Source organism: Pistacia vera, unplaced genomic scaffold (assembly GCF_008641045.1).
Source record: "Pistacia vera cultivar Batoury unplaced genomic scaffold, PisVer_v2 Contig106, whole genome shotgun sequence".
NCBI lineage: Eukaryota > Viridiplantae > Streptophyta > Magnoliopsida > Sapindales > Anacardiaceae > Pistacia > Pistacia vera.
Window position 1 is genome coordinate 711,709 of NW_022195093.1, and position 27,990 is coordinate 739,698.

At 34.7% G+C, this 27,990-nt stretch overlaps 2 protein-coding genes across 2 annotated transcripts; one reads left to right on the plus strand and one right to left on the minus strand.

Annotated features, from left to right (window-relative positions):
• Nucleotides 1-14,376: 14,376 nt before the first annotated feature.
• On the minus strand, nucleotides 14,377-23,595 carry LOC116130035 (fanconi-associated nuclease 1 homolog). Its single transcript, XM_031415785.1, has 13 exons — nucleotides 23,299-23,595; nucleotides 23,106-23,210; nucleotides 21,718-21,979; nucleotides 21,565-21,627; nucleotides 20,534-20,608; nucleotides 20,334-20,449; nucleotides 19,417-19,487; nucleotides 19,070-19,157; nucleotides 18,825-18,965; nucleotides 18,513-18,739; nucleotides 16,288-16,561; nucleotides 15,900-16,133; nucleotides 14,377-15,191 (listed from the first exon to the last, which is right to left on the minus strand). The coding sequence occupies exons 1-13, from the start codon at nucleotides 23,482-23,484 to the stop codon at nucleotides 14,745-14,747; spliced, it is 2,289 nt and encodes a 762-aa protein (XP_031271645.1). The 5' UTR covers nucleotides 23,485-23,595; the 3' UTR covers nucleotides 14,377-14,744.
• Nucleotides 23,596-24,445: 850 nt separating this feature from the next.
• LOC116129565 (outer envelope protein 64, mitochondrial-like) lies at nucleotides 24,446-27,989 on the plus strand. Its single transcript, XM_031415286.1, has 4 exons — nucleotides 24,446-24,576; nucleotides 24,682-24,882; nucleotides 27,644-27,771; nucleotides 27,899-27,989. The coding sequence occupies exons 1-4, from the start codon at nucleotides 24,559-24,561 to the stop codon at nucleotides 27,987-27,989; spliced, it is 438 nt and encodes a 145-aa protein (XP_031271146.1). The 5' UTR covers nucleotides 24,446-24,558.
• The last annotated feature ends 1 nt before the right edge of the window (nucleotide 27,990 follows it).

Here is a 27,990-nt window from a genome sequence, read left to right on the forward strand (position 1 = left end):
GCACCCAAGGATTCTAGCAAACTTCCTTGCATGTGGATTAGCCTCCCTGCCTTAGTGTGGACTTCTCAAAGCGATTCCATGTTGAACTGACTAGCGAAAAGTAAATCAAATAAACCTGAAAGAGCCTCCAAACGCAGGTAATAACAACAAACCTTGTATCGGTTGTTTTATTTTATAAACGGATTGCATATATCAATCTTGATCATGGGATTAATGGGTTAAATTGAATAATTTTTTTGTATTATATTCCGCATATTATTCAACAATAACCCTAACAATTTAACAATTGTTGTTATGTGAAGAACTATATATCGACAGAAATCAATATAATTTAACCTTGACCTTGAAGTACATGCAAGTCACTGAAGAGTATCCTATACAAATTGAGGATAACAATGATCTTGCATTCTTCATTGACACACAATTGGAAGAGCCGACGAGATACCTTTCATTGCATGTGTCATTGATTGATGCACCACTATTCTCTGTTTTTGCTAGCAACCACATGAACACTAGGCCATCAAATAAACAAAATGATCCAATACTAAATCAAGCAAGGGTTAATCCAAGGAATGATGTGGTTGGGGTTGTAGAGCATGTGGTACCCAGTTATACACAACATCTTCATTCAGAAGTAAACAAGAGTGCATAAAAGTTTGAAAACGTCCCAGAAATGGATGATTTGAATACAAGGATAAAACATATGGAGAATGATCAATGTGTTAGAACGATGAAGTTGATACAAACTATCCCTATCATAGAGGAAGAGCCAACATACATTCATGTTTTGACTTCCGATCCACCGACACATCGACCATAAAATATTGACACGAGAGTTAAGACTAGACCTGGGCATTTGGGACGAGTCCCAAAAAACCGGCCTAAAAAACCGGTCCTACGAGGCCTAGTCCCAAACCGGGACCAGGCCCATGGAGGAGGGACCAGTCCCTAGATCGAGCCCTCCTCCAAGAGGCCCGGGCCCAAACCCCTTTGCATTTTTCAAAAAAATCCTCTAAAAAATATCCAAAAACCTCCTATAATTTTGAAATTGACAAAAATATTGAGGGTTAAATTGATATTTTACAAAATTGACTAATCTCCGAGGGTGCAAATAAATTTTCCAAGCCCCTAAAAATTAGATAAACCCCCCTACATAATTTTATTTAACGCCTAAATATAAAAAAAAAAAAAAAAAGTTGGGGGGTGAAACAAAATTTTCCAGGCCCATGGGACCGGTCCTATGGGCCTAGGGACATGTCCAAGCCCTGAAATTTCTCATGGGCCTGAGACCGACTAGTCCCAAACGGGCCTAGACCCAGACCCAGTTGGGACCGGTCCTTGTCCAGGTCTAGTTAAGACCATTCGTCATGGGCCTATATAATGGTAACATACTAGTGGTGTCTATTTTAGGATCATCTGAAGTTGCTTTAGATGTGTCTAACAATGAAGATTGTGATATTTGGGTAGGGCTTGTTTTCAATATAAAGCCAGAGACAAAAGATAGATTGGGCCGGCTAGGATTATGACAAAACTTTGAGTATCAAGTGTCTCAGTCCACCAAGGACCGATTTGAGGCCATATGAAAGGATGTTGTCAACTGCAAGTGACAAACTCAAGCAATGAGGATGATACCAACTCCATAAGAACTAATTAAGTAATTCATGCGAATTAATCTAATTTCCCACAAATGCTACCTATAAATACTAAGTATAAGTGTATTTTCAAGCACTTATCAAGAGCATACCTAGATGATGTTTGACATGCAGCACAGTGCTTCACCAAGTCAACGTTGATACTTCGAGCGTCCAATAGGCAGATGGGATTCAGAGAATGAAGATGGATGGGCTCCGACTCAGAAGAGGACGATACCAAGGCAAAGGAGGAGGCTGAAGAATGAACCTGACACCTGTTTTGTTATTTATTTTCTTTGTTTAGTTGTTTTGTATTTCATTTCAAACATTGAACTAAAAATGCTTTTTGTTTGGATGTTTCAAAATTTGTTTTAAATCCTAGTAGTTTGTAGGCGAGATTAGGATTGTAATATTTCCATATTAGTCGTAGTAAACTTTTCTAACACAGTGGACACCACAGTATTTCAATTGTTTTTATAGATTATGGTGATGAGAAAGCCAAGGACCGGGTGTGCATGCTGTTGAGCGAAACTTCAACTTCACGGATTATCAGGAAACTATCTCGTACCTTGTAGATTTTGTTTTTCTATTTCTAATTCGTGCATAATGTGACATTGGGGACAATGTCATCTTTTAGTTTGGGGTAGGAGAAATTTGAGAAATTTTTTATTTTTGTTTATTTAATTTCGGTTTGTTGTTGTTTGCCAATGATGAATTTTATAAGTCTATGATGAGAATAAAATTGTTGGGATTTATTTGTTAAAAAATGTTAGGCATTGCTTCAGTTTATGTTGGTTGACTAAATTTAGTTAAGGTTTGCTGAGTGGTTCAGCCACCATTTCATTATTTCGGCATGCTTAGATTCATTTTATGTGATAGGTAAAGTCTTGATAATGCTGGTGGACTCTAGAACCTAGTTGAGAAATGCTTGAGGCAAAATTTTAGGAATAGGCTTTATTAAGGAAGTGATTTAGGCAGTTTTTCAAAACGTTTGAGCCTTTCCAGGCCGACCATAGATTTTATCCCTAGTACCCATTTGAGCCTTATGAAATCATTTTGTCTTGATTCTTTTGTGCAACCAATAATGCCCAAACCTTTCTCCTAAACCATCTGCAACTTTTAGGAGAACTCTAAACCTAATGCAAACACAAAGAGCTTGGAGAGTTGTGAGAATAAACTAAAAGATTAGTTTGGGGGTTGTGAGAAGGGCAAGAAGAATAGAGGGGTAATTAACCTCAAATTGGTGATTATTGTTATTTAAAAAAAAAAAAAAAAAGAAGAAGAAGAAGAAAATTTCTTTAGTTCAATTCAAAATAAAAAATAAGAAATGCATAAGTTTGAGGGTTGTAAAATGGATGACATCTTGAGTGAGGTGGAGAAGAAAGTGGAAGTTGATTAAGTCTTAGTGTTTGCTTTAAGGAGGAAACCGAGTTCTCTTGTTGTTTTATCCTTCCTTTCCTTTGAAGCCCACTAACTGAGCCTAACGTTACAAGCCTATAAAAAACCTTTGATCTTTAGTGATGTCTAATCCTCATTAGTGGAGAGTAGTTCGATATAGGCTTATGGAGTCTGCCGCCATTGATATAAACTTTATATTCTACATAAAATAATCGAGGAAGTCGGAATGTGGACTGAAGTGGGGATCACCTACTCGGGGAACCAATAGAGAAAGATAGTCGATGTAACTTATAACTTCTTGGAGTGTTGAACATTTTCTAGTAATAATTTTTCAATAATTATTGAGATTTGTATAAATTCTAGGCAATTATTGTGTTGTGTTTGAGTCAAATTTGTCTTATCATTTTCAGTTTGTTGTTTTGTGTGTTTTGGTTGTTTGATTGTTTTTCTTTCTTTGTGTTTTGTACCTGATGCCGAGGACGAGCATGTCTTTAGTTGGGGGTATTTGAAAATCTGAGAATTACATTTTTATCTAGGCTTTTTGGCGGATTTAGATACTTCTAGTTCATTTATGCCTAAATTGCTACTTAATTCTATACATTTTGTGTTGCAAGCCAAAATGGACATTTGAGTAAATAATGAGCGAATTGGAGTTTCGGACCCAGAAGTAAGCGGATCTCAGAATTAGGAGATGTCTGAAGCAGAGTGAAGCACTATGAAGCTTGTTCCATGGAAGGCATCGAAGATCAAAGATTCAAGCAAAGAAGCAAGCGGAGGGCAATTCTGTAATTTCAGAATTCTCATGAAGGTTCACCGCGGCAAAGTCTATTCTTCGCCGCGGCGAAAGAAGTTAAGCACGAGAGTCCATTTACCTCGGCCGCGACAAAGTCTGCCAATTTTAGTTTCTCCCAAAGCAAGTTTATTTTAGGAAAGTTTAGGTCTTTGGGCGGCAGCTATATTAAAAAAACCTTGCCATTTTGATGAAGGTTCGTCTAGTTTTCGTCTGGTTTTCATGAGGTTTGAATAGATTTGCATTTTGTTGAGAAAATGAGAAGATTTGAGATTCAACCTTGTGGATTCTTCAACTAAGGGAGATTTCTTTTCTTTTCTCTTTATTTCAATATCTGAATGCTATGTTTACTGTTTTCTTGCTATTTGTGTGACTTAGTTATGAACTAACCCTTTTGGGTTAGGGTTTTTGATGTAACTTGGATTTCTATGGGTTAATTAATTGATTAACGTATTTTATATTCTATTGCACAGATGTGTGGTTATTTTGTTGTTATTGATTTATTTGATGAATATGATGAGATTGAGAAATGAATCATGTTAGGCTTCTTGGGAATCACCATTGTAGTAGTGAATGCTAGAGATAGATTTGATAATCAATGAAATCAATCTAGGATTCCATTAGCTTAATGAACTTGATCTATTATTCTTCAAATTGTTGGGTGCGGAAGTTTAATAGGGAAAAGTATGAATTCATAGCCTCAGAAGGTATGTTTGACAACTTAGAGAATTCAATTTACAATCCGTGCATGTGAGGTGAAAATAGCATAATCCGTAAAATTCATCCATAGAGTCCGAATGAAGTCAAAACCCTAACCTTTTGTTAAATTGATATCACTCTTGCTTTAAATCTTGCTCTCATTAATTAGTTTTTAATATTAGTAAGTTTTGTTATAGTTATTTTCTAATCTCCATTAATCAAAACAATTTCGGTTTCTCCAACTTGAAAAACACTTAGGAAAATTAGTGCTTAACAACAATCCCGTGGGAAAGATACTCACTCATCACTTTATACTTTGTGCGACTAGTGCACTTGTTATCATTGCATGTTGTAGTTACAACGCATCATGACCCACCGGAGGATTCCATACAATATGGTAATGTCAATGTCTGTGGAATATATCTCCAACAGATGGCGGTGCTGTGATCCCTTGACTTGAGATCAGTAGAGCGTCATGTGTAATTATTGATGTAATTTGACACTAGCTTAAAGTAATCCTATCTAGAGTATCAGTACGATAGTTGTTGGTTACATCAAGAAGTACACTATGACTATAGTGGATCAACAAAGGATTCATCACTTTTGGTCATAGGAGAAATTATCTCACTGAGATATTCGGTTAGGAACCATGACTGAAAAAGCTATGGCAACAATGGAATCGAGTCGATACTCGAATCAATTTATATGGTCGTTGAATCGACAACTGAATAGAAACATATCAAGGTACACCCTCAATCACAAAAGAATTAGTTCTTCATGAATAAATATGAGAACATCATTGTATTATTCATAACAAATAATAATAACAAAGAAGAAGAAAAACTTAGTGAAACTTGGTTGGATTATTGAAGTTGATGATGATCTCCTCCAATTCTTCTTCTCCAAGCCTTCTTTAATCTCCCTTTTTCCTTAGTTCTTGAATATCTTTGTTCTCTCTTTTTTATCTCTAAAAGAATTCCCCTAAAATAATGCTAAAAGACTTCTATTTATATCCCACAAGAGTTAGGGTTTTGTTTTCCCTAATTTTAATTAGTTTATGACTTTTAAAACCCTATTTTCCTAGTCAAAAACAAAGGAAAAGTTCCCAACTGTCGTGACTGTGCTGCGACACTATGCTGTGGCACAGTAGCTATTGGAAAAAGTGTGCCGCGGCACAGTAGCTATTGGTCTTCTTCCCGCATCATTCCACTATTCTTCAGAGATTGTGATTTTTGAACTCGATAACGATTAAATTTGGAAAAGTGGTAAACATATGAAATGTAGCCCTCTAAATTCTATTTCCAAAAGTCAAAGAATCGTATTAATCTGAGTTCTACAACTCAAGATATTCTTAAAATACCAAGGCATACTCAAGCTGGAATATAATCTAGAATCTTCTCTTTACTTCAACTTTCATAACTTCTTCAATTCAACTCCGATTCTCGATCCGTTTGTTTCCAGTCATCAAAAATTCTCTCACCAACATCATCTCTCATCCGAATATTATTTTTGAGCCTTATTTCCTGAAAAAGCAACAAAAATACCCGTGATCCTGAAAAGTGCGTTTATGAAACAATTAAGTTAATTCATGCGAATTAATCCTAATTTCCCACAAATGCTACCTATAAACTACTAAGTATAAGTGTATTTTCAAGCACTTATCAAGAGCATACCTAGATGATGTTTGACATGCAGCACAGTTGCTTCACCAAGCTCAACGTTGATACTTCGAGCGTCCAATAGGCAGACTGGGATTCAGAAGAATGGATGGGCTCCGACTCAGAAGAGGACGATACCAAGGCAAAGGAGGAGGCTGAAGAATGAACCTGAACACCTGTTTTTGTATTTTATTTTCTTTGTTTTAGTTGTTTTTGTATTTCATTTCAAACATTGAACTAAATTGCTTTTTGTTTTGGATGTTTCAAAATTTGTTTTAATTTCCTAGTAGTTGTATAGGCGAGATTAGGATTGTAATATTTCCATATTAGTCAGTAAACTTTTCTAACACAGTGGACACCACAGTATTTCAATTGTTTTTATAGATTATGGTGATGAGAAAGCCAAGGACCGGGTGTGCATGCTGTTGAGCGAAACTTCAACTTCACGGATTAATCAGGGAACTATCTCGTACCTTTGTAGATTTTGTTTTTCTATTCCTAATTCGTGCATAATGTGACATTGGGGACAATGTCATCTTTAGTTTGGGGGTAGGAGAAATTTGAGAAATTTTTTATTTTTGTTTATTTAATTTCGTGTTTTGTTGTGTTTGCCAATGATGAATTTTATAAGTCTATGATGAGAATAAAATTGTTGGGATTTTATTGTTAAAAAATGTTAGGCATTGCTTCAAGTTTATGTTGGTTGACTAAATTTAGCTTAAGGTTTGCTGAGTGGTTCAGCCACCATTTTCATTATTTCGGCATGCTTAGATTCATTTTATGTGATTAGGTAAAGTCTTGATAATGCTGGTGGACTCTAGAACCTAGTTGAGAAATGCTTGAGGCAAAATTTTAGGAATAGGCTTTATTAAGGAAGTGATTTAGGCAGTTTTTCAAAACGTTTGAGCCTTTCCAGNTGCAAGCCAAAATGGACATTTTGAGTAAATAATGAGCGAATTGGAGTTTCTGGACCCAGAAGTAAGCGGATCTCAGAATTTAGGAGAGTTCTGAAGCAGAGTGAAGCACTATGAAGCTTGTTCCCATGGAAGAGCATCGAAGATCAAAGATTCAAGCAAAGAAGCAAGCGGAGGGCAATTCTGTAATTTCAGAATTCTTCATGAAGGTTCACCGCGGCAAAGTCTATTCTTCGCCGCGGCGAAAGAAGTTAAGCACGAGAGTCCATTTTACCTCGTCGCCGCGACAAAGTCTGCCAATTTTAGTTTTCTCCAAAATGCACAGTTTTATTTTAGGAAAGTTTTAGGTCTTTTGGGCGAGCTATATTAAAAAAACCTTGCCATTTTGATGAAGGTTCGTCTAGTTTTCGTCTGGTTTTCATTGAGTTTTGAATAGATTTGCATTTTTGTTGAGAAAATGAGAAGATTTGAGATTCAACCTTGTGGATTCTTCAACTAAGGGAGATTTCTTTTCTTTTCTCTTTATTTCAATATCTTGAATGCTATGTTTACTGTTTTTCTTGCTATTTGTGTTGACTTAGTTATGAACTAACCCATTTTGGGTTAGGGTTTTGATGTAACTTGGATTTCTATGGGTTAATTAATTGATTAACGTTATTTTTATATTCTATTGCACAGATTGTGTGGTTATTTTGTTGTTATTGATTTTATTTGATGAATATGATGAGATTGAGAAATGAATCATGTTAGGCTTCTTGGGTAATCACCATTGTAGTAGTGAATGCTAGAGATAGATTTGATAATCAATGAAATCAATCTAGGATTCCATTAGCTTAATGAACTTGGATCTATTATTCTTCAAATTGTTGGGTGCGGAAGTTTAATAGGGAAAAGTATGAATTCATAGCCTCAGAAGGTATGTTTGACAACTTAGAGAATTCAATTTACAATCCGTGCATGTGAGTGTGAAAATAGCATAATACGTAAAATTCATCCATAGAGTCCGAATGAAGTCAAAACCCTAACCTTTTGTTAAATTGATATCACTCTTGCTTTAAATTCTTGCTCTCATTAATTAGTTTTTAATACTTAGTAAGTTTTGTTATTAGTTATTTTCTAATCTCCCATTAATCAAAACAATTTCGGTTTCTCCAACTTGAAAAACACTTAGGAAAATTAGTGCTTAACAATCAATCCTCGTGGGAAAGATACTCACTCATCACTTTATTACTTTGTGCGACTAGTGCACTTGTTATCATTGCATGTTGTAGTTACAACGCATCATGACCCACCGGAGGATTCCATACAATATGGTAATGTCAATGTCTGTGGAATATATCCTCCAACAGATGGCGGTGCATGTGATCCCTTGACTTGAGATCATTAGAGCGTCATGTGTAATTATTGATGTAATTTGACACTAGCTTAAAGTAATCCTATCTAGAGTTATCAGTACGATAGTTGTTGGTTACATCAAGAAGTACACTATGACTATAGTGGATCAACAAAGGATTCATCACTTTTGGTCATAGGAGAAATTATCTCACTGAGATATTCGGTTAGGAACCATGACTGAAAAAGCTATGGCAACAATGGAATCGAGTCGATACTCGAATCCAATTTATATGGTCGTTGACTCGACAACTGAATAGAAACATATCAAGGTACATTCATTGAAGTTGACACTACTTCTGTACTTGAAACCTTGATGAGATAAATGATGACGAAAGGATTTGAATTGCATGGTAACTATATTGTTGAAATGTAGCTACTTCATTGAATCTTTATTTGTTGGGTAATCATGATGCATTGCTAAAGGCTAATCTTGATTGGTGTACAGAGCACTAATTAGTTGATGCTTAATTATAAATCCTATCACTGCCAACATAATAAAGAGTCTACAGGTCACACACATTAAAGACAGTTTTATTGAAAATAAAAATGAAGGATAATTTCGTCTTTTAGACAAAAAGGGTATTTTGGTAATTTTGTTGTATGATTAAATTCGATGAAGGCCGTTGCCAACATTCAATATTTATATTGAAGTTAATTTAGCAAAGTTGTAATTATATTAATATTAATATAAAACATTCATATTAATATGAATTAAATATATGGAATAAATATATCTAATATAATTAAATATCCCATTATTAAATATATGGATAAATAAATATTCATAATTATTTATTAGGAATATATATTTAATTGGGAAATATCCTATTGCAAAATAGGAAGGTATATTTAACTGAAAAATATCTTATTACAAAATAGGAAGATATGTTTAACTGAGAAATGTCCTATCGCAAAGTAAGAAGGTATATTTAATTGGAAATATCCCATTTCAAAACAAGCAATAGAAATATTCCTATTCTTAATGGGAAATATTTTATTCCCCACTATATAAGAAAATGAATGGGAGAATTAAATGATAATAAGTTCATTATTTTCTCCCAAGCAAAAACCCTAGCCGCCTATTAGCTTTTGAGAGAGAATTTCTTTCTCTCAATTGTGTGTTCTCTCTTCTTGCACCCAAGGATTCTAGCAAACTTCCTTGCATGTGGATTAGCCTCCCTGCCTTAGTGTGGACTTCTCAAAGCGATTCCATGTTGAACTGACTAGCGAAAAGTAAATCAAATAAACCTGAAAGAGCCTCCAAACGCAGGTAATAACAACAAACCTTGTATCGGTTGTTTTATTTTATAAACGGATTGCATATATCAATCTTGATCATGGGATTAATGGGTTAAATTGAATAATTTTTTTGTATTATATTCCGCATATTATTCAACAATAACCCTAACAATTTAACAATTGTTGTTATGTGAAGAACTATATATCGACAGAAATCAATATAATTTAACCTTGACCTTGAAGTACATGCAAGTCACTGAAGAGTATCCTATACAAATTGAGGATAACAATGATCTTGCATTCTTCATTGACACACAATTGGAAGAGCCGACGAGATACCTTTCATTGCATGTGTCATTGATTGATGCACCACTATTCTCTGTTTTTGCTAGCAACCACATGAACACTAGGCCATCAAATAAACAAAATGATCCAATACTAAATCAAGCAAGGGTTAATCCAAGGAATGATGTGGTTGGGGTTGTAGAGCATGTGGTACCTAGTTATACACAACATCTTCATTCAGAAGTAAACAAGAGTGCATAAAAGTTTGAAAACGTCCCAGAAATGGATGATTTGAATACAAGGATAAAACATATGGAGAATGATCAATGTGTTAGAACGATGAAGTTGATACAAACTATCCCTATCATAGAGGAAGAGCCAACATACATTCATGTTTTGACTTCCGATCCACCGACACATCGACCATAAAATATTGACACGAGAGTTAAGACTAGACCTGGGCATTTGGGACGAGTCCCAAAAAACCGGCCTAAAAAACCGGTCCTACGAGGCCTAGTCCCAAACCGGGACCAGGCCCATGGAGGAGGGACCAGTCCCTAGATCGAGCCCTCCTCCAAGAGGCCCGGGCCCAAACCCCTTTGCATTTTTCAAAAAAATCCTCTAAAAAATATCCAAAAACCTCCTATAATTTTGAAATTGACAAAAATATTGAGGGTTAAATTGATATTTTACAAAATTGACTAATCTCCGAGGGTGCAAATAAATTTTCCAAGCCCCTAAAAATTAGATAAACCCCCCTACATAATTTTATTTAACGCCTAAATATAAAAAAAAAAAAAAAAAGTTGGGGGGTGAAACAAAATTTTCCAGGCCCATGGGACCGGTCCTATGGGCCTAGGGACATGTCCAAGCCCTGAAATTTCTCATGGGCCTGAGACCGACTAGTCCCAAACGGGCCTAGACCCAGACCCAGTTGGGACCGGTCCTTGTCCAGGTCTAGTTAAGACCATTCGTCATGGGCCTCTATAATGGTAACATACTAGTGGTGTCTATTTTAGGATCATCTGAAGTTGCTTTAGATGTGTCTAACAATGAAGATTGTGATATTTGGGTAGGGCTTGTTTTCAATATAAAGCCAGAGACAAAAGATAGATTGGGCCGGCTAGGATTATGACAAAACTTTGAGTATCAAGTGTCTCAGTCCACCAAGGACCGATTTGAGGCCATATGAAAGGATGTTGTCAACTGCAAGTGACAAACTCAAGCAATGAGGATGATACCAACTCCATATTTTTAAGTAAAAAATTTGTCTCTATTCATACTTTTGCTAGCGACCAACTACTCCCTAGTAAAAAATTTGTCTCTATTCATACTTTTGCTAGCGACCAACTACTCCCTAACAATAGTAATGCTTCTATTAGAGTTGGAGCACTACATTCACTACGTAAGTTCTAACGGGTTGATCGGAACTCTGGTTCAAGGCCTCTTCAAGATGATGTTTGTGAGGAATTGAAGATAAGTATATCGTATAATAAAGCATAGAGAGCTAAAGAGTATGCCCTCAATCTTTTAGAGGAACAAATGAATTCTCTTTCGCCAAGCTACCATCATATTGTCCCATGCTCGAGTACAATAAACCTACGATGGTAAAAAATGTGGTGGTTGTAAGGTTTTAAATAGATTAAAGTGTGGAATATAACAAAAACAAAAAAAAATTCTAAAACCCAAAAACCTGGATCATAGATTGATGTATACAGTCAATAAACTCAGAGATTAATTTAAAGTTGATTAAACCTATACCTGATTTTGGAGGCTCCTTCGGATTCGTTTTGAAGACTTTTCGCAATTCAATTCAAGGAAGAATCGCTCCAGTTAAGTCCACAAAAAAGCAAGATTAAAATAATCACAATTAAAAAGTTACTAGACTTGTTTAATTGCAATGGGGATAGAAAAAACTTTGAGAGGAAAAAATTTCTCTCTCAAAAAGCTTATGGGCAGCTAGGGTTTGTATGAGTGAACTAATTTTTAGTTCTAAGCTCTCCTTTATATAGTAAAGGAGAATCCTATTCGTAACTTGGAATAGGATTAATCTTATTCCTATTTGGAATAACGGATAAATATAATTAATTTTATTTATTTCCTTTTCGTGTATATATAAATATATATTCCACATTAAATCTTAATGTCTTAAATTAATATTAACATTCTTTATAATTTTGCTAAAACTATTTCAATATAAATATTCAATGTAGGCAACAACCTCAATGAATTCAATCGCTTAGCAAAATTACCAAAATACCAATTTCATCTAAAAGACAAAATTACTCTTCTTTTATTATTCTCCTTCATCTGCCTTTAGTGTGTGTGACCTGTAGGTTCTTTATTATGTTGGCAGTGATCGAAATTGTAACTTAGTATCAACTAATTAGCTCTCCGTACACCAACCAAAATTGGCCTCTAGCAAAGCATCATGGTTACCCAACAAATAAAGATTCTGCAAAATCACTATCTGTCAATAGTATGATTACTATGCAATTCAAATCCCTTTATCATCATTCATCTCATCAAGGCTTGAAGTGCAGAAGTAGTGTAAACTTCAATCAAATTTCCTTGATACGATTGCATTCGGTTATTGAATCAATGACAAAATAAAATTGGATTTGAGTAACTCATTTCCAATGTAGTCACAGATTTGCAATCGTTGCTATTAACCAAATAGCTCAATGAGATAATTTATCTTGTACCAAGGAGTGATGAATTTTTTATTGATCCACCATAGCTAAGTGTACTTCTCAATGCAACCACTACCGTACTGATAGCCCTAAATAGGACTATGTTAGGCTAGTGTCAAATTACACCAATATTTACATACGACGCTTTGGTGATCTCAAGTCTAAGGATGACATGCACCATTATCCGTTAGAGGATATATTTTATAAACACTGGGCTTACCATCGATATAGAATCCTCTAGTGGATTAGTCTAGTGGACTTATAAACAACAGACACTCATACATTGCACCAGGTTGTCACCTAACAACCTTAACATGTGAGAACTGTCACTACCTTTCGGTAGGGTCGTTTAACACTATAATAGTCTTACCGTATTATCTATGTCTTTGGTCATATTAATACTGAGGCTACAGACATTTCTAGAATAGCCACCATATGTGATCATAGGTTCCTCACAATCAAAATTTGAAATACTTGATTCCTTTGTCATGGTTCAACTATTCTAATGATATATATCATTGCATAAAAAAATAAGATGGTATATAAATTGATGCCTTTATTGATATTCAATATAATATTACAAGAGTCTACTATTATTAGCTCTAGTGCACTTACCCTAACAATCTCCCACTTGTACTATAGTCAATCATTCATGTATTTAATATTAAATGATTCTAAGTGCTTATTATGCTTTTGTTGTGACAAAGCTTTCATCAGTAGTTCTACTACATTGTCATTAGTAGGTATTTTGCAAATTTGCACATTACCTCTGAATAATTTCTCTGATTAGATGGTATCTTTTGAGTATATGTTTGCATCGCTGGTGAGATCGTGGTTTCTTAGCCTGAGCTATGGCACCATTGTTGTCACAATAAAGTTCTACTGTATCAACAATGCTTAGAACCACTTAAAGTTTTAAAATGAACTTCTTGATCCAAATCACCTCTTTAGCTGCATCTGATAATGCTATATACTCAACTTCTGTTTTAGAATCAGCCACAATGTTTTAATATCTTATCAAATAATTTATATGATTCAAAAATAATAATATAATATTAAAATGTTTTAGTTAATATTTTGAATATGTAATTTTATTTGATTAGGTTATTCTTAATTTGATTTTATTATCTAAAATTAGAAACGTTTATATGGAGTAATAACACATTTCTTTATTTTTTTTATAAAAATAATTATTTAAAATTTTAAAACACCCATAAAAAATTTATAGGTTAATGATTAAAGTATTTCTCATTCAAATTTATTATAATTAATAAAATTATATAAATATTTCAAGATAATTACTATTAAATTAAGATACCATTACAAAATAAAATTTTAATTTTAACTTATAATGTAGATATTTAATAATTTAAAAATAAATGTCAAATTATATTTATATTTGTAATTAAATTTTTTGATATAAATGTTCTTATCTAGTCTCATACTTCTCCAAACATAATACAACACTATTATAATCCAATCAAATCCTATCCTAAAAGTCCAATCCAGTCGCATCTTACCTCCCAAAGACCAAAATAAAGAAATGAGACAAAACCTACAGATCATGTAGAAAACAAATACTATCAAGAAAGTTGAACCTTAAATAAGTAAATTATACATTACAGCTCCATTCTGCTACAGATCAAAGCGAATTGTGTTATTACAGATTTACATCTAAATATCAGGAGACAATAAATCCAAATTAGGCTCTCGGCTTGACTATATGACACCATATCTGCTATAAAAGAAATTACTACTTGTCTAATACTAGAAAAAGGTGTAAAAAGTTCTATATTTAAAGTATAGATCTCTGACTCAGGTAATGAATCATAGAGACAGAGCATGACATCTGCCGTAGGATGTAAATTAAGAAAATGAAATGGAAGAAAATTAGCTAGAGATTTCCGACAATCTTCAAATTTCCAGCGACTGGATGTCAAACTTCACACGGACTCAAACAAATGGCAGAACAAACTTCCATCCTTGTAAAACTCAATGTTCTTTAAGTCTCTTCCGAGCAATCACAACAAAGAAACACGACTTCATGTAGATATTGGCGTGGCACTCACTTTACAAACCTCGACATTGAACCCACAATCCATTAACAGAAGTAGCCACGCTCTCTGCTGTTCGGAGAGTCGATCCCTGGGGCCTTTAACTTCAACAAGCTTGGCTTCACCTCTGTATTCCCCATGGAAACGCCATAGCAACAAATCAGGCATTCCACTTGACCAACTCCGGTAATCTTCAGCGAGATGTCGGCACAATGAGGCCAAACAAGAGCCACCAATGCAGGTAACTGCTGCCCGAAGCTCGGAGAGGGAATGTCGGTCCCAGTTAACTCCTCTGCAAGCTGTTCCCACATGTGATTCCCATGATGTGATGAGGATCTCCTCAGCCATACCATCGTGAACTTTTTGTAGCTGAGATTCTATAAGGTTCTTTCTTACCAGATAAAAGCTATCAGTATCCAAATCCAAGGGAGCAGTCTGCAACAATGGAATTTTTCCTTTTCTCAATCTCAATTGGCAGTTATTTGAAAAATGACAAAGGTGTTTAGAATCTGAGAAAACTCAATACTGAAACTGAGAGGAATTTAACCGTAATAACCAATATTCATAAGCAAGTTTGAAATTTGAATCTTCATAAAAAGACATGTAAGGCAGTAAAAACAGCCAGCAGTCTCACGGCAGGTGTTAGTAAGGGAGGCAGCAATGAGTGTGGAGTTGGCAAAAGTGAATGCGATGATTTTAGGGTTTCTTCTATTAGGTAAGAGAGAAGTTTCATGAAGGCAAGCACATGAAACTTCAAATAATCTCCCAATGATGACGCTGACATGCAACTCCCATGTATATAGAACTAATTGGCAGGTCCAGGGTAAGTTTTCTAACTTGTAAAAGGCAAATCATGGGATAAGGATTACAAATCAAACAAATTATCCTTTCCCATGTTTTCTCCCATGCACCAAACACAAAAAAAAGAAAAGTAAAGTTATCTTCCTTGTTCACTTAATCGCTTGATACCTCTTATTAATACATCTTTAATAGTTTCTTACCCAAAAACAGAAAGAATTAAAAACTATGGTAACTTCGCGCTGAAACATCACTGTGTAAGCAAGTAACATAACATGTATCTTTGTTTTTGTGTTTTTATGTCTGTGTGTTGAGATATGAGAACTGAAAAGCTTATGTAGATACCTGAAACTTGGTGCGAAAAACATCAGGTACATCAAAAAACAAAATATCCCACATGAGAAGCCCAAATATAGTCAACCAAATTCCACTCTCTGTATGAACACCCTGCCATCCACCGCCTTCCCCAGCATAATGTTGCAAAGCAAGCTGCTCCACTCCACATTGTTCCCCATCTTCTCCATAAAACCTGCTTTTCGTACCCAATTCACAATTTAGCGGTCTCCCTTGAATATGGACCTAATTAAATTTCCAAAAAAGAAGACAAAATTATAAAACAGTATTAACTCAGCTACAACTTAATTGCAAATTATTTATCAATAACAATATTTTGCATCAAAGTTTAAGAAGCACCTCACTGTCAAAATCTCTAAGAAACATATTAATCACTTACCTCCGGGATCTTCCTTTCAATGGATTCTGAAAAGCTAGGGGTTTTCCACCGCCTTGGTGGTTTTCCCAAGCGAAGAACCCTCCTTTGTAGGGCCATTCTTGAACCAGCACGGACCCATGGATCCAGTAACCCATCTTCAGCAACTGACAGACTCTCATTGGGACAGCCCAGATGCTCCAAATCAACTGACAACCTCAGTGTCCAATATCCTCTTCTCCCATCACAAGTGAAATGATGAAGCGAACGTTTCAGTAAATTTACAGCATCATGATACCTGAAACAGAGAAATGGGATACTTTTGGTAGTCACAGATGTCAGCTAATTGTATAAAATACAACAAACAACTTTTCCCTAACATACTAAGCATGTGACTTATCCTCCAACAGCTAATTCATGTAAATACAGGGTTCTTTTCTGAGAAGTAGCAGAGGTGTCAAGCATGTTGAAGAGGACTGTAAAATTTACAAATTGATTGCACGCAATCTAAAGGATCCAACTATCATGAAATTACCACTATGTTCAATTATTTCCATACAAATCAATCAGGTCATTGATGGCAAAGCACATCATCTTTAATAACACCAATACATTACATAAAAATTACATAAAAATAAATAAAAAAACATAATTGAGGAAAAAAAATAATACAAGGTTTATTCCTGATTAATGTTAGAAAGTACTTTTAGGAAGTTCATGCAAAACCGAAACATCATCAAGTGAAAATGAGAGAGAGAGGAAGAAAATCCTTTCCAACAGGGTGGAAATGAGACGAAACTTGGAAGTAGAATTTGGAGAATGGATGTTTTAACAAGAAAACTTAAAAGAACAGTAAAGAACAGTGATCTATCACAGGAAAGCAAGGCAAAAAGATCTTCTGAATGATCTAAGGGGGATATTCATAGTGTTTAGCTGGTGACATCTCCATCAACAGGAGGCATAAGACAAGCTAACCAATTTGAGAGGAAGTAGTCAATCAAAGGAATCCATTCCAAGTGTGTAGACTTCAGCTATGAATTGAAAAAGGCAATGAAGAACACTGTGCATGGGCACCCTATGACAGCTAGAATTTCCTAAGAATGACCAAGGATTGAGAGTCCAGCTAAGAATGACCAAGGATTGAGAGTCCAGCTCACATACATTAATGATATTCCCAGTTAGAGGCAAATAAACCAAAAACTTTTTCAACTGTCCTAACTACAATATGAACACAGGTCCCCTACCATGAATCCAGTGACTAAGAACAGAGATTATTATCATCTAAAATACCATCTCATGTGATATCCATTAAGTTTAACCAACATAAAGAAAAATGATTATACTCATGTAGAATCTATATCTACATTCAGGTGCTAAATATAAAGTAAAGAATATTAGGAAAAATATTCATACTAGTTAATATGAAAACATGAGCAATTAATCATGATGATCATGAGCCAGCTTCTTGATTAATTAGGCCAAGACCATGTACAAAGTAGACAACCAAAGGAGCATGTAGGAAGTGAGTGATGGAGGACACATAGGAGTAAATGCAATGAATATTTACCCTATATTTTCATATTTTATGGTAATCATGTCCAAGTTATTTTAGAATTTATTTCCTTATTCTACTAGATTAGCATTATCTTTTCATTATTCTATTAGGATTAGAGTATATTTTGATTAGGATTTGATTTCTTAAGCCTATAAAATAAAGACTTATTTCATTATTGTTGACGTACTTGGTTTATGAATAAAATTGATTATTAGTTCTATCCCTATTGATTATCTCTCTCTCTCAATTCTTTTAGTTTTCTCCCCTTTCTTGTTGTTCTCCGTAATCTGTCCTCTATACTCTCTAATCCCTATTTCTCCTTCTAGTTCTCTATCAGTGAGTTTATCCAAGAGAACAGAAAATGACTTAGAAGAAGTAAACAAACATTACTATATTGTCCTTAACTTTAAAGAGATTCCTATATGTGGGTAACTACATACACCCAATATAAGGAGTGTGCAATTACATAAGTAGTACAAATTAGTCTTTCAATACATAAAAATTGTGTATATGCTGAAATACCAGAGCCAGCATTACTTGAGGACAATAGTTTACTAGGAAAAGATTCATGAAGGCTATGAAGCAGACCAATAAAAATGGGGAAGTACAGCAATAAGCAATGATTATGATAAGAGAAGATACAAAGACAAAGGGGTAGATATATGCTATAATCAGTACTTGTAAAGTACCATACCGACGCTCACGTTCAAGAAAGGAAATTCCTAACAAGATCACTTTCGAGTACACCCATGATGCTGAAAAGCAAGAATGAAATGTACTTGCTAATTCAGAAGTTGGAGATTGAATTGCTTCTGAATAAGTGCCAGACATACAGGAGTCAGCTATCATAAGGCATCTTAACACCAATTCAACATTGTTTTTGTCAAGAGATTGATCCATTATTTGCGCTAGTTCAATGGCCTGCAATGCATAATCAATTATCTCGTCAAAAGAAACACAGTGTCAACAATATCTCAATATTTCCCACTTACAAATAAATTATAACCTCTTCATAAGCAAGAAGATCACTTAGACTTGAGAAAATCTGTTCAGAGATTATGCAGTTGTAAGTTGGATATTTGACTATCCCCAAATCAACTAGCAGAAAAGCTGACAGATCCTGCTCTCCATTGAGGAAAAAAAGCCTCTGCACAAGCAACAGAGTTCATGGAGAACATTTAGATGTAAATCATACCAACAAATTTGCATAAATACTCTAGTGTACAGAAAATGTGGAAGCCATAAAAGCACCTCGGCACGCCAGATAAGGGATTCAGCTTTTGAAGATATTCTAATGCAGATGCCTGTTCTATCAAGAATCATGTTTGGTAGGAGTGGGCTGCAATATTAGAAACAAAGGAAAAGATAATTTACAAAATACTCAATCTCTGTATACCTTCATCATCTTTTTTTTTTTTTTTTATTATTATTATTATTTTTTTGAAAGGAAATATAAATTGATGTATTAGATATAAAACGACGTACAAGAGTGGACTAGATGTCCATTATACAGACAGAAGCTCAATGAAAAGGGGACAAAAATCAATAAAAAACCTTACAAAACGACAGATCAATCTGCTATGGTAAATCATTCATACCATAAACCATCTTCATAGGAACGAAGAAGAAATGCAATAAGATCCTGCTTTCTTGAACCACGAATGCAATTCTGAAGCCTCAATACAAGCAAATTGCATAGACTCATCAGCAGACTAATGAAGAAATACAGAACAACACAACTATCATATAGCCATTACACCAAGAAGTTTACTACTAAAAAGTATTTTAGTTATGTTGAGAATCACTCTTGAAACCTATCAAAAAAGGTGATGGAACATTAGGTACATGGGATGCTTTTATTCCTTATCTATTCAACGAGGTGGGAGGTCAGGGAAAAAAAATGGAGGTTGTAAATGACATGTACTAACTCTACCAAAATACTCACTTTGGCAGCACCTGGACTATTGAGGTCTTCAATGGAAATTACCAACTGAAAAACAGAGTTTAAAATTTCATTTGCCTCTTCCCCTCAAGTTGGCATAATAATTGCCGAACGCCTTGGTTCGGAAAAGAAGCAAAAACCTCCAGTATTGTTTCACAACAAAACCTTCCTTGTCAGAGTGGGCAAGAAAACTACCAAACCGATAGAGACTGGTCACTTTATTTTGCTTTTTAATCTAGATGAACTATATGCTTTTTTAGTTATAACTATTCATTAGTTATGGGCTTTAGCTGAAAGACAGGATAGAACCCATGCATGGCAATTCACAGCCTTGATCTACCTCACTACATCCACCCCCTGCATTATTTAAAATATTACATAATATACAAAAACTCAGTTTCTCCCATTGATCATCATAGTTTATCATTATATACATATTTCTACCCTTGATCATTATGTTTTATCATTTCTGTTTTTATCTTCCCTTATGAATACAGATGTGAAGATTACAAAAAGTAAAAGAATTAACATTTCTGGAAATAAAATCACTTACTAATAACAGCAAAACCAAACCTTTTTAAGCACAGACAAAATTTCACGCAGCTCAGAGATAGTGAGCAAATTGCAAATCTCCTTCATGTCATCATGTAGTTCATTTTTGTCTTCAAAGCAGCATATATAGCCATTAGCTGCAATTTGACAACAAATACAAGTTTTCTTTAGAGAACCCATTACCTTTGAATTTGAAAATATAACTAATAGTACTCAATTACCACAGAGCTCCTTAACTGCTTCTTGAGAATCCAACACTTCACGATAAGAAATACTTGCCAATCGGAACCATGGCCCTAAAAGAGAAGTCACCCAAGAAAAGCCTAAGATTACACTCAGCTTATCTTGGCAAATACATATCCGTACACTGTATTACTATAGCATCAGAATGTAAAACAAAACAATAAACTATCCAAGTATCAATGAAATGCCATGTGCACTATCCCAAATTTTAATAAAGTTACCGGTAAGTCCTCAATTTGCAATCTGCAAAGATTATTACAGATCTGAAACGAAAAATATGACAAGTATCACTTTAGCATACATTTGTTTGAAAATCTTAGCAGCAAATTTGCTGTCATCTAAGATGTAAATGACACAAAATAGTATTTGTTAAATAAGCTAATTAGCAAAATTCTAAATGGAAGGTCATGAATAATGGCAGGCTACACTAGGAAGCAATCTTGTGCAATACTTAATTGTATCAAAATATTAACTTTAGTTGTTATGTCAGAAAATATTTTTACTTTTAAGAATTAGGGTATTCATGTCTTATTAAATAATACTTATTTTTCTAACTAGATTTGTGTTATTTTCTTATACGAGTAAGACTAGGGTTAGGACTTGGCCTACACAAAGTGTCTTATTGGTTTCTCCCCCTTTCTCTTTGTTTCTCATGTTCTCCTCTTATTTTCTCATCAACTCTCCTTCCTTTCTTCCTAGCTTTGATTTTGTGTAGAATCAGTCCTACATCAGTACTATGTTTTGCAAAAACCATAGCATAAGTACAAATCAACAGAGTGAACAACGTCCCAAAAACTTTTAATTATTTGGCTGTTGTTACTGGTTTCTGTGACTTAACATAAAACTGAACCAGTCTATGAGCTTAGGCAATTTCTATCTCCAGATTACAGAAATAAATTTAGGCAACACATAAGTTTGTGGAAGAGTAACATAATATATAAGATAAATGAGCAGATGAGTAAAGCTAACACCAAAGTACAGTAAAAACGTAATCTCGTAGTGAAAAGACCTTTCCGTGTATAAAGCCGAATGAAAAGCCTCTGACTATCCACAGACAGTGTGGAGAATGATTCTGACAATAAAAAATGGAGATAAATATCACAATCCAACTGAAAATATATGCCGACAGAAGAAAGAATGAAAGCTAGTGCTGGATCAATACCCATGAAAACTCTCTCATTATCGGTGAAAAGGTGAGAATTACTTCTTAGTACTTCTTGTATTAACAGATTGAAGTTATGCTGATACTTTATTGTACTCGTTGGATATTTCTTTGCAGATTCAACCACATGTAGAACCCTTTTCCACAGACATTTGGAAAATTCAATATCATCATCTATTTCACAATCTGATATAATCTTGTGACATGTAATCTTAATTGGAACAACATCAAGAGAATGTTTGGGTGCTGAAGTCACATAACCCTGCAATCATAGTGTATTTCACTGCTAAGTAAAGAATGATAATTTTCCCAGCTCCAATACACAATTCAAACTGCAATTATTTGGCATCAGAATATCCAAAAAACTACAGTCAAAGGATTGAAGCAGATACAATTGAAAGTAAAATACAGGTACAATCAAACATATAAGGTCAAGAAGGTCGCCTGTAGTTCTCAAATGTAACAGGAGCCAGTTTAACTAACCACTAAAGACATTGATGACAATTTTCCTTAAACAACGAAGTACCTAACTATTTAACACTATTCAATTAACAGTTTTAAAATACCTAATTTTGTTTTACAAGTATTTATTTACACTAGATTAGTGCTGCAAATTAGCTTACATATTTGGTGCAGAATTCGCAGCAAAGTTAGAAAAATATAATAAACTTGCAAAGGAATTTATGTAACTGTCATTTAGAACTAAAATCACATGTGTGATTGCATGCAGACATATTCTGGAAATGATCTACAAAAATGGTAAGCTTAGTCATGTGTCTGTGTACTTAACAGTTAAAACAGTAGTTCATGAAGATCACCAAAACATCCAAATACAAAGTCTATCAGTTCCATCTAAACATTAGGCTTTTATAAGTTTCAAGTATATTCTGGTTATTGCAACTAAGCATTCTTTTGTACAAATAGGTTTAGAACTTGTAGAAAATAAGATAATTGTACAGTAAAATCATGCAACAGTTTATTCGTATGTCATTGAAAATTTTTGCATAGTGCTTATATCTTTTGAAGACTGAGTGCAAATACTAGACTTTTGTCTGATTTGATTTTTTCAGAAGTAATGATTTGAGGAGTATATGTAGGCTCTATTTCTCTTTAATAGTCCTTGAAAACAGGAATAAAAACCCAGCAAGGTTAAACAAGGAATCCTCTTTACTTTTCCACAACATTTCCGCCCAATAGATTAAATCACACTTGGCTAGAATGGAAGTTAACTGCACAAATGACAAAGAAACCTGTCTCTTCTGTTACCGCAGAAATATTTTCCTCATTTTTACAAAAGACATGCTTACATACAAATTAGAATAAACAGAAAAACAAAATTCTTACAAAGTTAGCTAATATGAGTCTTTCCTACTCAGGAGTTGTATCACCTCAAAACTCAGGCAGGACTTCTCAATTAGAGGAGACAAATATTGAGATAACTCTCGAGGAAGATAACCAAGAACTTTACAGCATCCAGAACCTGCAGAAAGAACCTGCCCCGAAAGGAAAAGCAGTACCTTTAGAATGAATATATACATATTTAAGAAACAAATTCATATGCACAGACAAATAAATATGAACCTTGATAGCATAGGGATCCTTAAGATTATGGGGTTCTCTTAAGAGAGAGATGCTATTTCCAAGATTTATCCCCTTTTCATCACTAAACCTACGGCCTACAATAAAAGTTTGGAGAGTAGCCCCACATATGTCATCAATAGTCAAGTCTATGTGATGTTTGAGGGCTTCAGTATCTGGTGAAGGCATCTTATCCTGGCAGTCGATTTCGTTAATTTGGTTATCACTAGAACCAGCCTTGCAAGTAAGCTCCAAACATTCAAATCTTAGTGGAGATCCTGCGTGGATATTATCATCTTCTTCAACCGNATCCTAACATTCCTAATTCAAATTTCTTATTCACATTTGTGAATTCTTTTTTTAAGAACATAAACAGAGTAACAATAAAGGATGCCACCTTATCATCTCTTGACTTGTTGGATTCATGTTTTGTATGGTTGTGTTATGATGTGTTAATTGATGATATTTTAGAAGCCCCTCCCTTTTGCATTCTTCTGGTTCATATTTATCTTTTGTTGACCTGCTTGGGTAGTATATTTGTCTTTCTTTCTCGTTTCTATCATTTAGTTCCCCAATGTGAAGTTTTTCATTGACTAGTTTGTAGTTTGATCTAGTGAAGGAAATGATTAGTTTAGTTTCTACTTTACAGAATGTATATGTAGCCGAGTTGGATTATTGAGAAAAAAGTTTTTGCATCAGGTCATTTGCTGGCTTAGGTGTTTGGAGGTTTTTTATCTATCAGAAAACAGATTTCTTGAACTTGTTCCATTTGGCTAGGCAAGTTCATTTTTGTTCCTGCCAGAAGTTGAACTTGCTTTGTTTTGTTGATAGCACCTGTTTGTTGGTTAACAAAATGATCTTTACCTCGTAACCTTATCCAAAATGGAAAAAGGAGACAAAATATCCCTCTTCTTTATTTTCTGGAAGGCCCCTGTTATTTTTCTTATGGACAGTTTTACAGCATCTCACTTCTGATTTGGTAAAAATTGAGGATGTTTAGAATGTTAATAAGCTGACTTGTTATATCTTAGGGGCTCGTTACATCATTGTGATGAGCGACATAAAGAAAGCTATCTTACTAGATTGAAGTGTGTTGCTTCGGTCATACATTTCACCATCTCATTATCTTATTTTTTTTTATTCTAGGATGATGGAATATTAGTGATTCCCGCAGTTGCAGATCATCCATTAAAGCTTAATACAAAGAAAGGGTATTCTACTGAGTTTCATAGTAGAGCATGCGTGCTATCAAGTATTGCAAGTATGTCTGGTTGTTGTCAGGTGAACTCTTCATCACTATGCTGCAACTTTCATTAGTATAATTTCTATGCCCTTGTCTTATTGTCTATGTTCTGGTTGTATTTAATTTGACCCTGCTATTACCAGGTTGCCATTCCATTAGGAAAGCATGATCAGCATCCAATCTCTATTTCATTTATCTCGTACCATGGAGCTGATAAATTTCTTCTGGATACGGTCTTGGATATGTACGATTCCCTTCAAGAGCAAGCCAACATTGCATCTAATTCAGTGCCTTTGCCAGACACGAATGGTAACATGGATGCTTCTGAGTTCTTGAAAGAAAAGGTAGGTTCATCTCATTATGTTACTGTAAACACTAATGCTTCATTGATAGAAAACGTTTTGGTGTACATGTCCTTTATATTAACAATGTGTACCATTGTCCAATTTTCATGTGCTACTACTATTTTCCATCATATCATGCATCAGTTCACGAGTTTGCCCCTTTTTCATTGTTAGTTGGAGCATTTACTTTCGTATTACCTTTGAGTGGCCTCCTTTGCAAATGATAAGTTTATTTATTATCAAAGTTTTTATTGTTTAATGAGTTCAATTTCACGTATAATTGAATGTTCTTCAGTAAAGTTTTACTTGTTAAGTAGAATGGTATCCTATTTCATTACTTCGAAAACTATCCTCTTTAATTTATCATCTGCCTAGATGGATATAAATTTTAATTGGTTGTCCACTTCTGTCTCTCTCATTCTCTTTGAATTGTTCTTCAACCATTCTCGTGTAAGGCTCTGCACTAAATTGCATGCTCTGGTCCTTTGAGCTTCCACTTCCCAGCCTCTTGCATTGTTATTTTAAGTTATGAATTATTACATATCTTCACATTGTGCTTCATCCACTAATGTACTCATCCAGAAATTCATAGATGTTGAGATATGATACTTATTACATATTATGAGGCATGAATTGTAGATCTTCCAAATATTAATGCTTGCCATGTTAGAAGAGGTTGAACTTGTTAGAAAGCTAACTTAAATAATTGAAACACTACTACCATGGAAAATATTATTTCTATTGCTACAGATTCTCAATTACAAACATCAAATGTTTGCTTTTGCAAACATGTTGTGGATTTGCTTGTTCTTAATAAGGCTTTGGATCCTTGTGAATGCCACATGTTCTTTGGAATTGATAATACTTCGTAAGTGTGATAAAGTTGGCTTGGGTAGAACTCACTCCCAAAAGCTAGCTCAAGGGAGAAGGGAGCCCAATCACTTATACACATCATAACAGCCCACTATTGGGGCGATATGGGACAAATTCAACTTCTAGCACCCTCCCTCATGCTCGGCGTGCAAGACCGGGGTTCCAAACCCATCATTGCCCCAACCAAAGAGGGGAGAGAAACAAATGTGGCTCTAATACTATGATAAAGTGGGCTTGGGTAGAACTCACTCTCAAAAACTAGCTCAAGGGAGGAGGGAGCTCAATCACTTATATACACCATAACAGCCCACTATTGGGGCGATGTGGGACAAATTCAATTTCTAACAAAGTGATAGACAACTTTTATTTACTTGTTAAATAGACACAGCTCAAGTGTCATTTAGCTGATTGTTGTTATGCTAGTTCTACTTCTGTTTCCATTTATTGAATCATTATACAACTTTGAGGGTCTTTCTCTCTCTTTTTACATGTTAATGGGGCATGGATATTCTCAATGCGTAGTTTTGGAACAAATATGAAAAAATATCCCCTTATGCAAAATGTTCATGAAAATGTCCCTAACTTGATTGTCTGATTTGATGTAAGGCGTAACAACTTTTCCTGCCATTTGCTATAATAACCTCAGGAAATGTGTCGATCTACTTTCATGTGTTTAGTGTGTTCAAGGAACACTGGATTACTAACTATACCAATTGTTGTTTGGGTGTCATTGTACGTAACAGAAGGCATTTTTAACGTCAATTCTCAACTCCATTAATATATTATACAGTCACTTTAGTTTATAGGTAGTGTGAGCCATGAACACACAGTATGCTTCTTAAGTTGATGCACCATTTTGTTTGTTACTCCCCCAAGTCACCAAGTTGCCACCAGGAAATGTACAGTAGCCACTCATAGAGGCTTTGTAAGCTTTGGAATCTACCCAATCAGCATCACAATAACACACAATATGACCAAATTTCTAATGAATTCCTGCTCCAAATGTTTGTTTGAGATATCTCAGAATTCTGCATTCAGCCCTGCAAGTTTGCTTATGATTTTGCATATATTGACTAATGCTCTAACTGTATAAGAGATATCCAGTCTAGTTTCAGTCAAATAAGTAAGCTTTCCCTTGAGACTTCTATTGCTCTTCTTGTCATCATATTTGCGACTTATTCATCATCTTGATTCAAATATGGGTCCATTGGTATCTCAGCAGGTTTGCAACCCAATATCCTTGATTCAGACAATACATCTTGAACATATTTTGTTTGAAATAAGACTAGTTCCATTTTTTCTCAATTGAGATAAGACAATAGATTTGCATCACTGCTATACAATGTTGTCATGGGCATTCTTTCATAGTGGATTGCAACAGCTAAATGATGCTTATTGTCACGACTAGACTTTGCAATAAACTGGAGATCAGCTTTCTCATGGCCCTGTTGATTTTATACATTGAAAGAAAATTGCTTTGAAATTTGGCACAGACTCAATAATGAGTGATTTTTGGGATGTGAAAGAGTGTCAAGCTGGTTTGATATATGACTTGGTTCAAATAGCTATGATATAGATACTATTAGTTTTTTGCTCTATTCTTCTTGACATATTAGTATATATTTTATTTAACTAACAGTTGTATTCATGGGAACCTTCACGAATGCTTATCATCTGTCTTTCTGGACTTTAGATCAGGCTATAGAAAAGGTGCTGCTTATTAGACATCAGCTTATAGTTAGTTTTTGTCCAATCATTTGGTTATTATTCTTTTGATTTTTTGTCTATTCTATCAAAAATATACTCATTCATGTAAGATGAATGGAAATGCCTCATTATATTCGTTTTTGGTCATTGTTCTTACTGATTGCTGAGAAATTTGGTACAGGGAAATGCCGCATTCAAGGGAAGGCAGTGGAATAAGGCTGTGAGTTACTACAGTGAAGCTATTAAAATCAATGGGACAAATGCAACTTACTATTGCAACCGGGCGGCAGCTTACTTAGAACTAGGATGGTATGATAATTTTCTAAAATGTTGAAATTATTTTCATAGATCTATTGCAATTTTTCAACTACAGGGACCTGCTCTGCCAAATGACAGTATGATCATCTTCCCTTTTGTTTCTTCTTTTTTTATACAGCTTTCAACAAGCAGAAGAAGACTGCAGCAAGGCAATATCACTTGATAAGAAGGTGAGAGGACATGTCTGTAATGTTAATTGCGCTAGATAAA